Source organism: Lathamus discolor, chromosome 15 (assembly GCF_037157495.1).
Source record: "Lathamus discolor isolate bLatDis1 chromosome 15, bLatDis1.hap1, whole genome shotgun sequence".
NCBI lineage: Eukaryota > Metazoa > Chordata > Aves > Psittaciformes > Psittacidae > Lathamus > Lathamus discolor.
The window spans coordinates 881,282-900,989 of record NC_088898.1 but is presented as its reverse complement, the minus strand read 5'-3'; the positions used below and the strand labels follow the sequence as shown (position 1 = coordinate 900,989).

Here is a 19,708-nt window from a genome sequence, read left to right as displayed (position 1 = left end):
CCTACTGCAGGCTCACCATAGGGGTGAGCTTTCTGAGAGCCTGCAAAAAGAACCAATAATTCAAGTGACAGGACAAGGGGTAACGGGTTAAAACTCAAACAGCGGAGGTTTAGATTGGATCTAAGGAGGAAATTCTTTCCTGTGAGGGTGGTGAGGCACTGGAATGGGTTGCCCAGGGAGGTTGCGAGTGCTCCATCCCTGGCAGTGTTCAAGGCCAGGTTGGATGAAGCCTTGGGTGGGATGGTTTAGTGTGAGGTGTCCCTGCCCATGGCAGGGGGGTTGGAACTGGATGATCTTGAGGTCCTTTCCAACCCTAACTATTCTATGATTCTATGATTGCTGGAAGTACTGCTGGAAGATGAGGTACAGCTGGGTCTTTTCCTCATGAGCACCCTAAAGAAGAGGATCAATATCACGTATCATTGGAGGAGCAATTCCGTGGCTGGTAAATCATTTCAGATTTCCACAAAGTTCTCTGGAAAACACCTTTTCATGCGGAAACCTCTGCTGGGCAAAACAAGGGAGCACTGCTTGGGCAGGAGGGGTACTTACAGGGCTGCCTTTGGGGCCATCATCGCCTGGTGGACCTTTGGGGCCAGGTGGACCAGCAGCACCAGAGGGACCTGCTTCACCTTTTTCACCTCTTTCACCTTTAGGACCCTGTAAAGGAAAAAGGGTGCTTGTATTTTCCAGGAAACCAACTTGCCAATCTCTAACTCTTTGGATCAATTCTGCGAAAGAAGCTTTATTTGTATCTCAGAGCACGAGAACATGATTTAGCAGTCCCTTCCCACGAAGGCTGAATGGTGTTCATGATGTTCAGCCGTGGGTAGCCCATGTTCGGTGACTAAACGTTACACTATAAATACCCAGGAACATGGTGATGTGTCACCCAATACCCAGACCAAGAACAGGACTGGTTCAGCCCCTGCAGCTGAATCCATGCCTCTCCTACACCCCTTTACCAGCTCTTCAGAGGGCCACCCATGAAGAAAAGCTCTTCTCCATCAGAGCAAGAGCCACCCTGCAGTGTACTTACCGGGAGGCCAACCTCGCCGGGAAGACCAGGCTCACCAGATTCACCAGGCTCACCCTGCAGAGGGGAAAAGGGGATGAGCAAACCTGAGGTTACTGACCCAGCAAAGCCTCAGTCGGGTTTCCATGGATGCTTTTTTACCTTCTCTCCTACTGCACCAGGATTTCCTATTCCCCCAGGAGGACCCTGTGGCCCATCTGCTCCTGGTGGTCCCGAGGGACCTCTGGGTCCAGGTGGACCTGGCGGACCCTGAGAGAGAAAGGGGAGACAGGTTCAAGACACATTTCTTAGAGCAACGTCTGTGTCGTTAGAGACACAGATAGAGAAGTACAAAAGCATCTCACCATTTGCCCAACATCACCCGTTTCTCCCTTCTCACCAGGCGGTCCAGGCAAGCCCTGCGGAGGGGATGAGTTTGAGCTGTGAACACCTCAGGTGGAGCCCCAGCTCTCACCACCCTGAGCCCTCCTTCGATGCTGCAAATTACCTGCAAGCCCACCGGGCCAGGGGGACCAGGGAAACCTCGTGGTCCTTCATCACCTTTCTGACCAAAGAGGCCTTGCTGCCCTCTGGGACCTGGCTCTCCATCAGCACCCTAAGAGGAAAGGGTCTAGAACAGCTTAGCAAGGACATGAGACAGATGCAAAGCCCCATCCCCACCACCTCCTTCTGCTGCCAGCGGTAATGCCCTGCACATCAGCAGTGGCAGGCAGGAACTGCCAATCCCTGCAGCGCATCCCAAGGGATTTTATAGTAAGAAAGGGGATTTCTGCTAACAGGGGACAATACTCACAGCGGGGCCGGGCTGACCGATCGGACCCTGTGGGCCAGTAGGCCCTGGTGGACCCTGTCATGAAACAGAAGAGCAACATCAGCATTAGGAGCTCAGAGTAAAAAGATCTCACCTGGGAAAGGTGATGCCCTTCAAGACAGCCTCCATTTAATGTGCATTAATTCCCAAAACAGAGGGAGGGAACAGAGCCAGGCCTCCCCAGACACACCAGCATTCCTCAGCCCTGGTGCCAGTGGCACAGCAGACACATCTAAAGGCATTTTTTCTCCAGCAAAACACTATCACATCACTCAGCTCTATCTAGATCCTTAAGTGTCATTTATCCTCCCCTGGCTCGGAGCAGTGCGTAAAGGGTGCCTGAGGGTGCTGGAGACAACCAGAAAAGAGGCTACAGCCCAACACCTGCCTTGAATGGCAGGAGCTGCTCATGATAGTTACACAGTACAGGGGACATGGAAACATCTCAGTGTGTTCCTGGGAGCTGCAGGCTCACACCTCAGGTCCTCCCTCTTTTTTCCATCGTGTGGGTATTTGATGAAGCAAAGGAGAAGACGAAGCGATGACAGAAAGGAATGAAATTGGTATTTTCTGTTTCCAGCAAGTCACACACCAGAGCCACGCTCCTCCAGGGAAGCAGCTTTGGCAGCATCCACCCCACTCACCTGCTCCCCCTTGTCGCCCTTGCTGCCCTTCTGGCCGGGCTCCCCGATCTCGCCCTGCCAGGTACAAAGGGACACAGTTAGCTCACGCGGTGACCGCTTCCATATCCCAACATTCAAGTTGTTTGTCTGCATCCCTCATCCCAGAGATCCCATGGAAATACCCCAGAATGTTCTAAAACAAGCCAGAGATTTGGACACTCCTGGTGTACCCTAAAATGTCCCGCAGCTGCCACGCAGTGCGAGAACCACCGTGTTGCAGCCCTTGTCAGCAGTGATGGCTGTTTCATCCCAGCATCCTCCAGACCAGAGGGGCTTAATTAGTGCGTGGGGGAAGGTAATTAATTGGGAAAGGCCAGGCTCTGGGTGGGTGATGGGTTTCAGCACGGGTTTCAGATGGGTTTCTGCCCATCATCAAGAAATACCCTTTAGGTGATGGCCAGCAGCACATCCAGCCCGCTGATGGGGGCAGCATGGGGGCAAGGGGGCACATCACCCAGGTCCTGCCCAGAGCGACCCGTGCAGCAGGAGCTGCTCCTCCCACCTTGTCTCCATCCTCGCCGGGAGGGCCGACAGGACCTGCTGGACCCGGCAGTCCCACCGGGCCCTGGATGCCATCCCGGCCAGCCGGCCCCTGGGGACCCTTCTCGCCCTGGAAGCAGAAGGAGCAGCAGGTCACACAGAGCTCTCCTCCAACCGACCCATTCCATCCCATTAATGTTTTATTCAGCTGCTAGTGACCCCTGACTGTACGGATACAGCAGAACTGGTTTTTCACTGATATTTCATCAGACTCTGTGCTCGCTGTCTGCAACAAGACAAAATGTCCATCTTGAGAGATAAAGAAAGAACAAACATATCTAAATGGTGAATACCCAGATCAGAGCTGCAATTTCACTGCTAGAGCAATATACCCAGATTTAATCTCAAGCCTCTGCCATCTCTCTCTGGATGACAAACAAGACCCCAAGTAATTTATAGTCCCACAAGCCAGTTTTTACTGACTGTGGCCCCAGCACTCCCTGCCTGCTCCCTCCTTGGCTGAACCCCAGCTAATGGGGGTTTCTGCTTGGACATCTACTTGTGCTCCTCAGCCTGAGCCTTCAACCACATTTGTTTGTTTTATAGGAACTGAAGAGCGAATATTTTTTGGTTTTCTCATACATAATTTAATTGCATCTGAATCCTGGGTGCTCTCTTCTGAATAATTAGATGCCACATAAATTGCCCATTCATCTATGCACTGATACATCACATAGGTACTTGGCAGGACAGATGTTCAGAAAGCTGATTCACCAGGAAATTCTTGCCTCTGGACTAGCTGCTGGGGTTTATAATAAGCAAATATGAGATACAGTGGCTGATAAACACTTTTGATGACAACAATCACTGTTAAGTGTCCTCATGTAGTCTGGAACACCTGATGCCAGTGTTTGCTCGTTTCGCTGGGTCTGAAAGCTGAGCTCATGTTTGAGGCATCACAACAGTCCCTGCAGAGCCCCTTGGGTGCGAGCTGGAGGCCCAGCCTCCCTCCTGGGGCCCGGTGCTGTGCTCTCCAGGGACAGAAGGCTCATCCCAGCCCACTCCCTCCTGCCACACGTGGCATTTCACGCGCGTGCCTGGAAGCGAAAGACGTGCGAGTTTGCGCGGGCTGGTGGTGAAGGCTCCGGAGAGGGACCATATGGCGGGGCTCAGCCACGCTCTGCACGAGCGGCTCTTTCCACAGGCGGGATAACGCAGCATCCCAGGAAACGGAGCTGAAACCTTCACAGCACTTTCCTGTGCTGCCCCTCAACCGGGGCAGAACAGGGGTCAGGATGGCTTTGGGTTCAATGGGAACTGCTGCTGCTATTGCACCCTTGGAAGCAGTGGTGGGGTTGGCTCACTGCTCTGCCCAGAGGCAGGTCCTTAGGCTGTTTGTCACTAGGAGGTCACAGAGCTGCCACTTCACCTGCTCAGTCCTCATCCCGTTTCATTGCCTGGAGATATTCCAGTCCCTGGGGTCACATCCATAGCACGGGTGCCACAAACAGGGCAGCTGAGCAGCTGACATCCGGTGGTTTGATGCACCCAAGATGAGAAAATTCCCTTCTAATTGAATTCCTCCTTTTTCATACACCAACCCCAAGGCCTTTCCATGCTCAGCTTCCTACCGTACACATTTCTGTTTAACCCACAGCTGTTCATCTTTATACTGGTACTTACTGGAGCTCCCTTTTCACCTGCAGGTCCTGGAGGTCCTTGGGGACCAGGTCGCCCTGGTAAGCCAATCGGGCCAGCTGATCCTGCGGGACCACGCTCACCAGGAGAACCCTGTTTAGAGAACGAAGAAAGGAAGCATTAACTGGAGTATTGAGCTTCATCTATACACAGACAGAAAGAAATCCAGCAGTTGGGTGCTGCAAATGCATTGTCAGGAGGTGAGCACATTCGATGGGGGGGGCTGCCATGTGATGTCGTGGTACCAGCAGCCTAAGGGCTCTTGCAGAACTTGTATTAACTAAAATCCCTGGAAGGGCTGGGTTCTCCCCTGGATGGTGCCAGGAGCTCAGTTCCTGGGGGCTCATTATCACCTCGGAACAAGAGCATGAGCAACCTCATGGCCAGTGCAGCAGGGAGGGTTGGACGATGAGTATTTTCTTGTAGGAGGGCTGCACTGAGCACGAGTCTTAAGTGGGACAACTTTCAGAGGTGACTGAGAAGCAGAATTCTCCATGTCCTGAATCACTGCTGTTCCCTCAGCTTGTCACGTATGTTCACAGCTGATGCCACGGGATGACTGACCTATTACATACGTGTCTTGTAAAATAAAGCAATATCCAGCGAGTTGTTGGTTAGCGCAAGGGAAATAACGGCGAAAGCTCCGAGCTGTGACTAACCCTCCGTTTCTACTTGCCAAGCTTGTAAATGTGTTAGGTGGTGCCTGTAAGGGCAAGGATACTCACTGCTGGACCAGGGGGGCCTGGGGGACCTTCACTGCCTTTCAACCCCGGAGCACCCTGGAGGAAGGAAAACAAAGTCACTCTGGGTGGTGGGTGCTGCACCCCCAGGCATCCTTCCTTCTGGAAGGACCGAGCATCCTCTACTCACAATGGGGCCAGGGAGGCCTCTCTCCCCAGGGAAGCCTCGCAAGCCGGGGGGACCATCCTTCCCTGGGAGGCCGGCGGGACCAGGGTCCCCCTGCAATGACAGTGATAAAGAGCTGAGGACCCGCAGGCTCCTCTCTCTGGGCTCAGGTTGTGATGAGACACTGTGAAGCATCATTATAATTTCTTATCTGAATCATCCCTCCCCATCTCTGGGAGACAGGCAGGCATCCAGCTTGCAAGGAGGGTGAATTCCATAGGCTGCTTGTCCTTACCTTGGTCCCTTCTTTTCCAGTGAGGCCAGGAAGACCTTGTTCACCTGGGGGACCTGGAGGACCTGGGTGTCCCCGCTCACCCATTGGTCCAGTCTCACCAGTTGGGCCCTGCAGAAACAGAGATTGAGGAGAAGGTGGTTGGTATCAGCAGAACAACCCATGAAGGAAGAGATGTGGGCTACCAATTTAGTCCTTCAGGTTGCAGTGGGATGGAAGATGCTCCCTCCCTTAGCTGTCCTCTGCAGTGCCACCAGGAATCCCTGGAGAGATGCCTCCTTTGGCATCTCAAAGGACCTTGTTTTAGAATGAGTAACATTGCCCTGGGAACCTCTGGAATTAAAGCGTTCACATAAATGAGATTATTACTACAACTGTTACGCTTAGGTTTTGGGGTTTTATAAATGAGAACTTAGCAAGCTCTCCACAACTGTACTGATTCCTCCTTCTATGGGGCATAAATAATGGATTAGGCTTGTACTACACAGCAATTACCGACTGCCTCTGTGCTACACCCGGGCACTCATGGTGACAAGCGTAACATAAGGCCCAGTGCCCGAGGTCCCCAAGTGACCTGTTGTGGAGGAGGACAAAAGCCACATGCACCACTCTGTAACGTCCCTGCATGTTGATATCCTCTGGGACAAGGGTTGTAATTCCTGTCACGCTGCAGGGTGCCACTTAGTGTAAGCAGAGTGATAACACTGCCATCGCTCAGCAGCCACAGATCACACTAACTGCGTGCAGCAGAGCCAAACAAAATTGCCACAGAACCTAATCTGCACTTGAGAAGACAGGCACCGTAGGCAGGGAATTGCCCCTAATCAGGGAATTTACAAATCAGGGCCTTTACACTGTCATTAAAGAGGACAAATTAATTACTTTCTCATTAAAGAGCAACTTCCCCAGTAGCTCAGGAAAGACTCAGCCCAAAGCCAGTCCTTCTCAGCCTAGGACTGCCTACAGAACTGGTCCATGAGCCCTGCATGCCTGTGCTTAAGGGGGACAAATTCTGGTTGTGCAGTTACTGATTCCAGACTGCAGAGTCCTTTGTGACTGAAAGCGAACCAGCCCCACTCGGGCAGAACGTGGCAGCACTTTACATCAGAGAGATGCATTTCTTCATAGCGACATGTAAGAGCACCCCTGCATCATGCTTACACTGCCCAGCAGCTATCCAGCCCTTGGAGATTTCATTTAACTCTCTGGCTGCTTAAGGTCTTTTAGACTGGTTGTGTGCAGCTGGTCTCTCACCCTACACCAACATTACACCAGGAAAGCTCCATTAAGTTCACAGGAGCCACCTTATTTACACGTGTTTGTCTAAATACCATCCCAACGCCTCAAACCAAGGTGGGCTGGGACGCACTGGGGTAATTTCACACCCTGGCCAGGAATTCCAACGCCATCCAGTCTGCTTTGATGTGACTTTGCCTTCCCTGGAAGAGGGGTCTCTGTGCTGTAAAACCCAAGGCTCTGGCAGCTCCAGCTGAACCATCACTGCTGCAGGAGCCTGTTGTGCTGAACCAGTGAAGATGAGCTGGAGCAGGCAAGAGCCTTTGTTTCTTACCTGAGGGCCTACGACACCAGGGGGTCCTGGGGGGCCAGTCTTGCCTTGGAAACCCTGTTAGAGAAAGGTAAAAGAGATGACACCTCTGCCAAGGAGTGCTGCAGCGAGGTCCCAGGCTGCCACCCGACTGCTCCTCTGGTGAGACACTGATGGGGAACGGATGGACACCAAAGACAAAGGAAGTGAGAAATCCAAGAGAAGGTGGAGAATTGTCTTTGTACATGTATACAGGGGTGAAACAGAGGAAGGCAAAGGGACTCTCAAAGCTCAGCTCTGTTGTTTTGATGGAGCTACTGCGGTTTGGCTGAAGGACTGGCCATATGTATATATGCTACGTTCATAAACCCCACACAGGAAATTGCTATTCACAAGCCAGGGTGAGTTCCTTCATGCTGAGCAAGTCTTAAAAGCCATTTCCCTTCTGCTGCTTCCTGCTCCGGTGCTGGCTTAGGCTCAGCTCTGCTTTAGGCTGAGCTCGCAGGAACTCAGAGGCTGGGTGACCACCGTCCGGCACCAGCCTCCAGCCCTGCTGAAGCCCCCGACCCACCAGCCTGGCGCTGGGTGAAGCTTCATTCCCTTCATCGTGTCTGGAAAGAAATTCCCAATGCGCTTCCCTCCCAAGGCTGATGAGTAGCAAAGCCTCCAGTACTCACAGTGACATTTTGAAGAGTGACAATAACCAGCTCTCACCACGGCACTTGTTTAGCTCTCCTAAGCCACTCTTTAAAAAGCACATTAATTATCATTCCTACTATAGCACGCTGACAAGCTTGAGAAATGGCTTTTAGGGCACACAGGCTATTTTCTCATCGCCACAAAAGAAGATCAGATAAATCCCAAGCCAACGGTAATGTATCACGCTAAGAAACCTTCTCTGTGTTATTCTAGCTGTCTGCAGATCACAGAAAGGATTCTCTCATTGATGGGGAAATGGCCAAACGTCTTTGTGAAATGAATGTACAATTTAGACTCTTATCACGGACAAATACTGTGCAGGACTTCCCCTAGGAATCTGAAGAAAGGGGTTTCCTTTTATCCTGTTTGAGCCCTGGGCACAGGGTCTTTAGAATCTGTCACGGGGGTTTTCGTTGAGCCAATCTTTATAATCTAATATGGCCAAATATTTCAGCATCCTTCAGCGTGCCTATTTGATACGAACTGAAAAGCAATATAAAGGGAAGCATTGGACACACAGATTTCAGGTCTAGGTTTCCCTGCATGAAGGCGCAGAGTGCCCTGACAAGGCCGCTGACGTGGGAATGGTATTTAATTTGGTTTTATACACTGTGAAAGAAAAGGGAGACAAAAAAGGGGACTTGGCTGCCTGGATCTGCACGCCTGTGTGCGCTCAGGAGGATGCAGGGACAGCGACCCGTGCGCCATGGCAGATGAAGAGAGGTTTTGTTTTCTGGAAGGATTTGCCCGTGATGGACAAGCAATAACTGAAGGAAGCTACTAGGGAGCACTTTCACACCCCAGATAATTGAATTCTCCATTCTCCATCCATATTCATGCAGCCTTGCGGGCTGATACTTTATTCCCAAAAGCTGATAACGGCAGACATAAGGGAAGATTTTACTGCTTCTTCCAATTGGAATGCAGGTGTCCCAGATCTTGTGGATAACTCAGGGAAGGAAGACTAAATGTCACAGTCAGGCTGTGGCAGGTGAAAACTCTTCACTTTTAAGTTAATCCTGACCTGAGGGCAGAGTGTTCAAAAATACCACAACCACTGCCTTAAAGTCGGCCTTACGGAGTGTAACTAAATCTCGGGTGATGCGCTGAGCAGGATTTGCATTGCCTTGCTTCGCAAATGCCAGGCGCGTTAATTAAATTGTTGTGTGATAAGCTGAGGGGAAAAAACGCATCATGTGCAAAGCCTTTCGATGCTCATTTGCTCAGAAAGGCTGTGGAGAAAAGGCAAAGCTAAGTAGAGGAAACTGGGGTGGGGGGGATCTCCTGTAAAATGAACACAGAACAAAGAGCCTATGTGCTACCATGCAGCATGCAGCGCCGGGGAGAGGGACATCCCCAGCCAAGGAGTGAGCCGGGAACGAGAGCAAACATCCCCAGAAATACCAAACAGAAAGATGCTGATCCCTGCATGCAGAGGGTCATTTTTGCTCAGGGTATCCTTCAAGCCAAAAAAGATGCAGGAGACAGACCACCAGACGCACAACAGCCAGGGTATCATACCTTCCACATGCCTCATCGCTCTCCCTTGGTGAGAAACAATGATTACGTCTGTGCAACAAAACCTTTTAAAATGGACAAAGCAGGATGGGTACGACCGCGAGGAGCAGCCAGGAGCTGCTCCAGGGCTACAGCAAGGGGTTATTGCTGGGGGGGCTTAAGCAAACCTCAGTGAGGCTTTGGCTAAAAGGCAGCGTCAGCAGGGATGCTCTTACTCAGGTGATGAGGCAGCGGCTGCAGGAACCAAGTGGACCGAAAAACTAGAGCAAAACCCTTGCACCTCTCATCTCAGCCAGGAGTTGTCTTCCTCTCATAACAAGCATGGCCAAAACTGGTCTGTAACTCCTCTGCGGTGCAACAGTTCTTGGTGTCGGCCATGTGGTGCATCAAGAGGTGAAGTGTTTATTTCTCCTCATTGAATGTTCCAGAGAAAACAAAACTGCCCCTGACCTAACACAGCTGGGTTTGGAAAGCTTGTGAAGGATGGAGCCTGTCTCACATTAAAAAGCCTCTGCTATCACAGCCCTAGAGTTAAGTCTCTGGCATAGAGATGTAAAACCTCCACATCTCCAAAGGACAGAGTGGGAAATAAAGCACAGACTTCACCCATAGCACTCCCAAGAGCATCGGCACAACCTCCCCCTTGGGAGAGCAAAGGGACAAGTGCTCTGGCAAGTCCTTGGGATACCAAGCCCGGATGTGGGGCTGATCACCCACCCCCAGCTTCTCCTCCTCAGGAAAACAAGAGCCACAGAGTGCTGGCCTGTGCTGGCGCTGACCCTGACTCAACCCCAGCCAACATCTGCCACCTTGTGAGGAGCTGCCCCGTGCACTTATCATGGCAGAAACCCAACTGCCGCTGATGCCGGTCACCAGCATCGCTACATCTCTGCTCATGTTTTCCTCATGCATGATGCACGTGTTGACCTCTATGATTTACTGAAGGGACCAGAGAGGAGTTGGTGCACAGCCTCCAGATAAACCATCATTAGACCGACCCATCCTGCTCAGAAGAGGGCTGCTTCCCATAGACCATCCCGTGCAGCTGGAGAGACACAGACCTTCAGGGAAACCAAACGTGTGGCCACATCTCCCCAGCTGCACAGAAGGGTTTAGAGAAACCAACCGGCAAGACGAGACTCAGGACTAATGAGCTGCCCAAAGGGTTCGGCTACTTACGGTTTCTCCTCTCTGTCCGGGGTGACCAGGCAATCCATCCTTCCCAGGAGGACCCTACAGCACAAAACCAGCGTGAGAAGCAACATCACTAAGTGCTCAGTAGTCAAACTGTAAGGACTGAATCAAACCTGCTCACCTCCTTGCATTAGTTTCCATCTGTTTTATAGTGAAATGGAGGTATTAGAACCCTAGAAGATACATCCCTTTCCCACACATCTCCCAAAGCAAAGCTTTATCTTGGAGGTCCAGAGCAGGAGCAAGATGCTCATCACAGGGAAGAAAATCACTCCAAAAAGGGTTCTGAGGTCCCCACCGGTGTGTAATATTGCTATTGCAGAGACAGAAGTGTTACTCTGCTGTGCTGTCCCCCAGAACACAGGGAAAATGCAGAACAGAGCGACCATGAAGGATCCCAGTGATATTGAGTCATTAGGAAATGAACATTTATAATCAGCCGCAATTTACTCGGCTATTTAAAATCTTAAAGCGTGGGGTTATTATCCTGATGTCTCAGTAATGCCTTTTATTGGGTACGTCATGAAGCTGAGCTGGCACAGCCGATCACAGCTGGATGGGAAAGACTTGATGTATTTCTTTGCATGCTCTACAAAGAGAGGTACTTACAGGGGGGCCTTTTGGTCCAGGAAATCCAGTCGGTCCTTGAGGCCCTGGTGGTCCCTGAGAAGCAAAACAAGCCAGAAAACCAGGTGAAGGAACCTATAATACTTTGCTATGAAATACTAGCTCTGTGTGAACAGCATGTGAGCTCCAAGACATGGGAAGTCAGCTACTTCTGCCACAAATAAATGGCCCAGAGTGTGAGATGCAGCCGCATGAGGCCATCCCCAGTAAAGAATGCACGGAGAGATGTGAACCACCAGGCATATTTGACTGAGTGGCCTGTCCAGCTGCAAAAAACACTGCGAACGTGAAAAGGGCTTTCAACTGCTTCATGCCTTTCCCTCGCACTGCTATGGAAAACAGGTCTTCACCCGTCCCAGCTCAAGTGAGAGCACCTGGAGTATTTTCCACCTATGGCACTGTAACGTGGAGAACACAGCGTGAGGTTCCCAAGGACCATCTCCAGCCCAGGGCTGCGCAACACCCACAGGTAACTTCTCCCTTTCCTAATGGAGCAATGCGTACACAGGACACGCAAGGTCCTACTCAAGCTCTTCCTTGCAGCTCCAATGAGCTGCCCACCCCTCTGTGCTTAACAGGGCACTTGGTAGGATGCATCCCCCCCTGAGCACTATGTCCTGCTTTATCCCCACCAGCTTGACTTACCCTTTCTCCAGGAGGTCCAGGGGGGCCATCACCACCAGAGTTGCCCTTTTGTGAATAAACAGAAGAGCACCATTAAAAACACACAGCTCCCCATTGCAGCTGCTGTGCACAAAGACCTCAAATGGCACCGAGCCCACGGTGACACCCCACCGACCCCCACAGCCCCTCTCTAGCAATAATTCTGCCTCAGGAGCAGCATCCAATGACAAATGACCAGCCGCTCGTTCCCCCCACGCTCCTGAATCAGAACACAGGGAAGACAACATCGGCGAGCTCAGGACATTCCCACCACCTCCCGGCCCCCCTCCCAGAGATAACTGCTGCAAGGATGAGGGATTTATCAAGAATCCATGCCGACACAAAGCCCAGGCATTTACTTCTACAGCCAGCAGCGTGGTGGTGACAGCTCCTCAACCAAACGCTCTGCTTCCATACACCCCGTGACTGATGGTCACGTAAGTGGTGCCTGCAGCCAGGTCTGGAGCTGAGTGCACCCCCAGACCGGCAGGAAGATACCTGTTCTGCCCCTTCGCCCATGGCACAGCCTAAAGCCCCTATGGTGGTTCAAGCGTTACTTAAACACCAGCACCAGGGCTGAGGGGAAGCGTCAGTGGGTTGTAGGATTGGCAGGTCCCTATAGCATGGGGGTTCTCTCCCTTCCTTCTGGTTGCAATGGCTCTTCACTGATGTGTGTGCTTGATGTCTTGCTGAGACAAGGTCAATGTGTTTCTAGGACCTGCATGTGCTTTATGGTTAGGTTACAAGCCATTTGGCTGGGTGAAGAAGCTCAGGAGGGCTCGGCTTTCAAAGTACAATGGAGAAAGGAGAGAAGGGAAATAGCAACGAGCTCGACAGTCTCTTCTACCAACACTTTTTAAGACACAATTCCACCAGGCTTCTCCAAAACCTTACCTTTGGGCCAGGCTTCCCAGTGCTTCCCCTAGGGCCTCTTTCCCCACGTGGACCCTTGAAAAGACACAAAAGACAACATCTGAGCCCTTCTTGGTACCCCCAGCACTACACCGTGATCACCCAAGCACCGGCGAGTCATCCCACCAGCAGCAAAGAGCCTTCATCACTGCCTCTGAGGGTCTGAGGACTTGCACTGGTGAGACCCAGCCCCAGATCTCTGCATCCCCTCTGCTTAGCTTTAACTGCTGTGGGTCAGATCCTACCCAGCAAGGACAAACCAGATCCCACTTTCCCCTGGCCTTAACAAGCTTTCAAGTCACATAGGAATGAAGAAATGGGTTGTTACCGTTGGACCGCGTTGCCCCCTTGGACCTGGTTTGCCAGGTGTCCCCTGCAATGAAGAAGAACTGGAGTTAGTGGCCAATAACGCAGGCTGAGCTCACTGCAGATAAACCCCCAGGAAAAGCATCCTGAGTCCTTTAAAACACCTCAAAGACATTCAAAGACGACCACGCAGTCTTCTAAAAAGCCAACAGGAAAGCTCTTCCACTCTGCCACCCCAAAAGCTATCATCCCTTTTCCCACTGAGCTCTGCTCACCCTGCTCCTGCCACGGGGAAGGGCTGGTCCTCACCTTGGCTGAAAGCAGGGCAGGAAGCACCCATGGATGCACCCACGGATGTGCTCACGTGTTGCCAGATCTGTGCTGTTCAGTATTTAAGGGACGACAGGAGCCGAACAGGATTCCTGCTCTGAGCAGTTATTTTACACCACAGCAGCCAATTAAGCTGCCCCACATATTTACAGGCATTTCTTCATCTCTGTGAACTTTGTGCTAAGCAAGTAATTGAAGACATTGTTTTGCAGCAGCGACAGAGCATCAGGCTCATGAGACGTGACAGACATGCTCAGCGTCCTGTAATGGGGGACTCTGATTGAGTCTGACAGAAGAAAGACAGAGATGGCTGTGTCCTCAGCCTGGCAGCACGTTAAGCTCCATTACCCTGAGCCTGAGAGAAAATTAATGGCCTAGAGCCTGCTCCCTGAAAACACTATTTTGGCTCATGTCAAGTTACCTAGAAAATTCCAACACGTTTAACTTCCTTCCTTTGGACCTGCAGTCCACGACTGCTGTCACCTGTTAAAGGAGGAAAAAACCTTGCTTTCTATGCAAGGAACACAGGCTGCTTAAAATATCACTCACCACTTTCTGCCCTGAATCCATCATCTTGTAATCTCGCCTGCTCCTATTTGTGCTCATTAACCAGGCGAACATGAAACGGGAGCTGGGAAACTTTACAATCAACTTTCTTCAAGCTACTAAAATTAGTCCTGCTGAAGCCTCCTTGCTCTGCGGCTCCACTTAATAAACCCTGCAGGCATCCCTTCTTTAATGAATTACAGCAATCAGTTTCAACTCCTCCAGTTGGATTTCCTTTCGCTCCAGAGGCTAAGCTCGGAGCAGGTGGAGAGGAGCGTGTGCCACGTCCCTGCAGGTACCACAAACCCTTCTCTCCTCCTTCCTCAATTCTATTTTTAAGCAAAATCTTCCCCTGCTTATTGCTGTCATTAATCACAAACGCGGCACCGGGTGCTGCTGCGAAGAATTTATACAGCACTGTAAATGTACACAGACCTATATTTTTCAAGCCGGGATACCGAGGGAAAGCATCTAAATTCACATTATTTCCCAGGCACCCAAATAAATGGTTGTATTTCGGTCCCTCCACACCCCCCGGGCTCCGTCAGACGGGGCGAGCACCAGATCTATTACCCCATCCTAATGGCAGGGGCCTATTAGCTCTAAAAATAAGACCACTTATTCACGTCTAACTATTGATTTTATCATCAGGGTTTGCAAACATCCGAGCAGCTCCCCCGAGCCTGGCTGCGGGCACCGAGCAGCCACGCGCCTCGACTATCCTCATATCCAACAGGTCACACTCCTCTGAACCCACCAAGCAGCTTCCCCCCCCGCCCCATTTTTAACATCACCAGCCCTTTTGTGCAGCTGAACAGCCAGAAGCTGAGATCTCAGGATCAGGGAGCTTTAGTGCTGTGGGTCCTGCCAGCTCCAGAATGCAGGTGCCTGCTCTGTGTGGGCAGCATCTGCTGGTTGGGTTCTTCTGCCTTTGGTTTTTACCTCTCTTTTTATTACTTAAGGCCTTTGGAAGACTGCTTTTGTTGCTGAAACAATGAGCTGGAAAGCTTATTTCCATTCCTACATGATGATCGTAAGGGAAACGCGGGATTCAGATTATTTTGGGCATAACTGTGCTGAATAGCACAATAGTAATACTGGTAAAAAGACGAACAAATGGGTTTCGCTTATTTCAGCCGCAAATTGAGTTACTCCACAGTCACTGGAGAAGCCAATCTTAGAATCTCTTTCTTGACTGTATGTGGACACGCTCAAAACCATCAGCAAACGTTTAGTGGGCTCAGGAGAAGCAGAGGGAGATTTCTACAACGGAGAGACCATTCTTTGATTTATCAAGCCTAAATCAATGAGGCTTGAATTAAGTTGATGGCCTCCATTTGGTCTGACGCTGTGGGACCCCAGCTCAGTCTATTGTTCTGTATATAATTGCTTTTCACTTCTTTCATATTGGATACTTAGGAGAAAGGAAAATAAAAGGAAGATAGCGAATCAGTTTCTGAGCATCACTATTCCTGCTATTTGTAAAAGATCTTCAAGCCGTCCCTTTCCTAACCAAGATATTTGTCTGTGAAAATCTTCTCTCTCTCCCCTCTTCCACATACAAATACACTGCTAAAACAAGCAAAAGCTGCTGGATCGGGTGTGAAACGGCAGAAATGGCCCAATTACACATTGGAGAGAAAAAAATCATTCAAATGACCATAAGCCAAACCAGCATGTTTCTGTTTGACAGAGGTGCCAGATCGGGCTCCCCCTTAGGGGCCGGGGTGCCTGTCCCTGCTCCCCACACACAACCCCCCTCATTGCTCCCCACACTCCCATCTCCTTCCTTTCCACCAGGGATTTGGGCTGCTGATGCCAGCCCCACAGTGCTCTGGAGCCCAGCTAGGGCAGGGTCCCCGGGCACCTCTGGGCTCCTGAGGTGGGACAACAGGAGCTTCTGACCTTGACATACAAAAACCTTTCCAGTTCCTAGGCTGAGGAAGTGTGAGGCCTGCGGGTGTGTAGCCAAGTGTCCTCAGTGCCTCCTCCTAAGAGCACAAAGCTCATTTAGAATAAGAGTAAGCAAACTGCTGATGTTTTGTCTTATCGTCCCTCGGTCCTGACATTGGTCCCCTTCCCAGCACTCCTGCTCCACCCTCAGTCCCTCATCCCGCTGAACACTGCCACAATTCAACCAGCCCAACCCTTGGGGTTTTCTCCAACCTCATAAACCACCAGCAGCCTGGTACCTGCTCCGCTCCCTGGCAGGTTTCCCATCCCAGTAGCTTGCCTCTCCATCCCACCACAAGCAAAGTAGCAGCTGGACCAAGAGGGATGCGGCTGCTGGGGGCTGCAGAGCAGCACGTCTCCGCCCCGCTGTGGTTCCGAGGCCATTTTACACCACCCGAAAATCCAGCCCAAGGATTTTATTGCTGTACAGTTGATAAAGCGGGTGGTAATTACAGAGCTACAGTGAATTCAAGGCTGCTGTGGCAGCTGCTTTATTCACAGCTCCCTCCTCCCAGCCGGAGCTGAGGGAGGGATGGGGATGCTGCATTTTAGTTCAGAATGAAATGAAATTACTCAGGGGGGAAGAAAAAGGGGGGGGTGGATATAAACCAAATTTCAGTGGCATGTTATTAATGCAGTGCAAAGTGATTTACACTTTCTGGGCTCCTATCAAACATGTCTGTTAGAAGTCATTTGTATTTAAATGAGAGTACAAAGGAAACTAATTCCACTCTCTCTTCTCACCCCCTCTTTTGTGAGCAGAGCTGGTGCAGAAGATGACTTCATGTTTGCACTCTGAATCCCCTAATTCTTGTCAATTCTTCTGTCTTCCACGAACGAAAACCATCACCAGTGCATTTAGACAATCCCTACTAGGAAGCAAAGACTGTGGAGTGGGAGTGAGAGGTAGAGCCAAGTCTGGAGGATGGAGCCCCCACATTTTAAGGGTGCCTATGGATTTAGAAGAGCTCTCATTAAAAGGAGAAACTTGTGAGACTGTTTCCAGTCATGCATTTTGAATCTCAAGGTGGGCTAAAGACGGTTCCTGCTGCTGCTGAACAGATTCACCCATCTCCGATAATTACTGTTAATTAAGATGCTCTTTGTGCCCTGAGCAAAGTCTGACGGCGCTGGAAGGATCCAGGTTTGGAGTCTCTTAAAATACCTTGAGGGAAAACTTACGGTGCTTAATTGGGAAGCTGCCGTCTGCAGCACTGCCTGTGTGTTACCAGCACCCTCCTCTCCCGCAGCCAGCACTGGGAATCTCCTGCTGGTCCTGGGATGACCCCCTTTGGGCAACCCCTTTGAGGAAGAGCAACCAGGGCACCAGCCCAGCAGCCACCCACAGCGGAGCATTCCCTGCATCCTGCCCAAGGACCTTTCTTTGGAGAGGGAAGGAAATCAGCCAAGCAGCTCGACAAAGCGGCTCTTACCCGTGTGCCCTTCTCTCCGTTGGCTCCTGGAAACCCTGGGAAGCCGATGGAGCCCTTGGGAAAAGAGCAAAGAGAGAGTGAGTGGTTCAGGACACTGCCAGGGCAGCTCTGCCCATGCACACCAGGCACCCGCTGGCCTGGGATAACCCCCAGCGAGCGCCCGCTGCCATCCACAGCTCCCAGTGCTGCTTGTATTAAACCCTCCTTTAGTAAAAACAAACCCAAAGGCAGACCCGAGATGACCTCAGGAACTGCATCGCATCCAAAAATAACAGCAAGAGCGGCCATGCCTCGCTCAGAGTCCCTGCGCAGGCCCAAGCCCTGGTTGCACCGGGCGCTTGGGAACAGGCAGCTCTTGTCTGGGAGCTCCTAAGTCACCACATTTCACATAAAAATTTAACTCCTGGCTTGTTCCTTTGTGACGTGAGCGCCGCGAGAGCTGCGGCCGCCGCTCTTGCAATGGGAATTGGGCGAAGAAATGGAAAAACACCCATCCCAGGGAGAAAACGCGAATTCAAACGTAACCCATCGCCACCACAACCAGGAAACAGCCTCTCGCAGGTAAGGATGCCTCCCGTGTTAAACGAGCCCGCTTGGGCTGGGGTTTTTCTCAAGCAATGCGCATGAATAATAAAACACGATTCCTGAAATAAAGAAGCTGACAAAACCACGAGCTCCCAAAGGCTCCAGGGCGTGTAAAAGCGGGGCTGCAGCCTCGGGCTCTGTAGTGGGATTCACAGCTCTCATTTAAAGAGACCGTTTGAAGCTGGCCCGGTTGAGGGTGGGTGTGCAGTAAAGGTGGGTGCAGATCTGCGAGTGGCAGGTTTATTTTCGTTTCAGGGAGACCCTGATTCATTAGCTGTTCTCCTTGATTAATTACTTAACACTAGCTCAGATCTTCGAAGATGCTAAACAGAATGCAAGGAGAAGGATTGTCACACGTAACTACTAGCATGACAGCTCATATGGAGCCTGTTTATATCCCTCCCCAACGCTGTCCTGCACCCCCTCACATGCTGCAGCCCTGTCCCACCGCATCTCTTCCCACTGCTTTGCACAAGACTGAAGTGATGCAGAAGCAATCACTGACTTCACAGAATCCCAGACTGGTTTGGGTTAGAAGGGACTTAAAACTCACCCAGTTCTAACCTCCTGCCATGGGCAGGGACCCCTTCCACTGGAGCAGCTTGCTCCAAGCCCCTGTGTCCAACCTGGCCTTGAGCACTGCCAGGGATGGGGCAGCCACAGCTTCTCTGGGCACCCTGTGCCAGCGCCTCAGCACCCTCACAGGGAAGGATGTGTAATACCTAACCTAATCTTCCCTGTTTAAGCTTGAGCCCATTCCCCATTGTCCTGTCCTTGCCTGTCCTTGTCAAAAACCCCTCCCCAACTCCCTTGTCAGCCCCTGCAGGTACTTCCACCGGCGGAGGGCTGGGAGCCGGTTTTACCCCTCTATCAATCTGCCCTGCCCGGGTGGGAAGGAGGAACCCCTTGAGGTGGAGATGCTGCTGCTCCACCTTGTCCCACTACTGGGGCTGAGCCCTCAGCGTGGCTCCATCCACTACCACAGCTCGGCCGGTGTCTGCTGTGCTCCGTACCCCTCTGAGCCCCCCCAGACCGAACCCACTGAGTTACCTTTGGGCCCTGCCTGCCCGGGTAGCCGGGCAGTCCTGGCACGCCGAGCTTCCCCTGGAACACAGACAGAAGTGTGTTAGCACGAGCAAGGGAGACCTTGCGAGGAGCTTCAGAGCTGCACCAGCGGAAAGGGGAGATGCCAAGTGCAGAGCAGTCAAGAGCAGAACACACGGTACGGGTGGAATAAAGCTGTTGGGGCACCACAGTCCCCCTCTGCCCTCCCTGGGGTAAATCAAGTGGGTTTGATGCCGAGTGATCACCACAGATGTGTCGGGGACCTGTTGGTTAACTTTTGCTCTCATTTCCAATGGGATGCATGCAGAGATCAGACTGGAGTCCATGATATTACAATTTTTCAATCTTTTTCCTCTGGTTTTGTTTTCAAGACATTGTACCCAAGCAGATAACACCAAAGGGACCAATACCTCAACACGCTCAAGTCACGCTGCTGCAGTAAAACCATCAGCCCTTGGTCTCCTCTGGTCTCTGTGTGGAACAAC

The 19,708-nt window shown here is 51.4% G+C and overlaps 1 protein-coding gene across 2 annotated transcripts in view; it reads right to left on the bottom strand.

Annotated features, from left to right (window-relative positions):
- COL5A1 (collagen type V alpha 1 chain) overlaps positions 1–19,708 on the bottom strand; it is a 134,235-nt gene that overhangs the window by 17,743 nt on the left and 96,784 nt on the right. For both annotated transcript variants that reach the window (XM_065696027.1, XM_065696028.1), the window contains exons 31-50: positions 19,209–19,262; positions 17,574–17,627; positions 13,334–13,378; positions 12,988–13,041; positions 12,076–12,120; positions 11,413–11,466; positions 10,789–10,842; positions 7,417–7,470; positions 5,850–5,957; positions 5,579–5,668; positions 5,434–5,487; positions 4,694–4,801; positions 3,033–3,140; positions 2,492–2,545; positions 1,830–1,883; positions 1,524–1,631; positions 1,381–1,434; positions 1,178–1,285; positions 1,040–1,093; positions 553–660 (exon numbers count right to left, since the gene is read on the bottom strand). In XM_065696027.1, the coding sequence (XP_065552099.1) occupies positions 553–660; positions 1,040–1,093; positions 1,178–1,285; positions 1,381–1,434; positions 1,524–1,631; positions 1,830–1,883; positions 2,492–2,545; positions 3,033–3,140; positions 4,694–4,801; positions 5,434–5,487; positions 5,579–5,668; positions 5,850–5,957; positions 7,417–7,470; positions 10,789–10,842; positions 11,413–11,466; positions 12,076–12,120; positions 12,988–13,041; positions 13,334–13,378; positions 17,574–17,627; positions 19,209–19,262 (1,422 nt within the window). The remainder of the gene's footprint in view (positions 1–552; positions 661–1,039; positions 1,094–1,177; positions 1,286–1,380; positions 1,435–1,523; positions 1,632–1,829; positions 1,884–2,491; positions 2,546–3,032; positions 3,141–4,693; positions 4,802–5,433; positions 5,488–5,578; positions 5,669–5,849; positions 5,958–7,416; positions 7,471–10,788; positions 10,843–11,412; positions 11,467–12,075; positions 12,121–12,987; positions 13,042–13,333; positions 13,379–17,573; positions 17,628–19,208; positions 19,263–19,708) is intronic.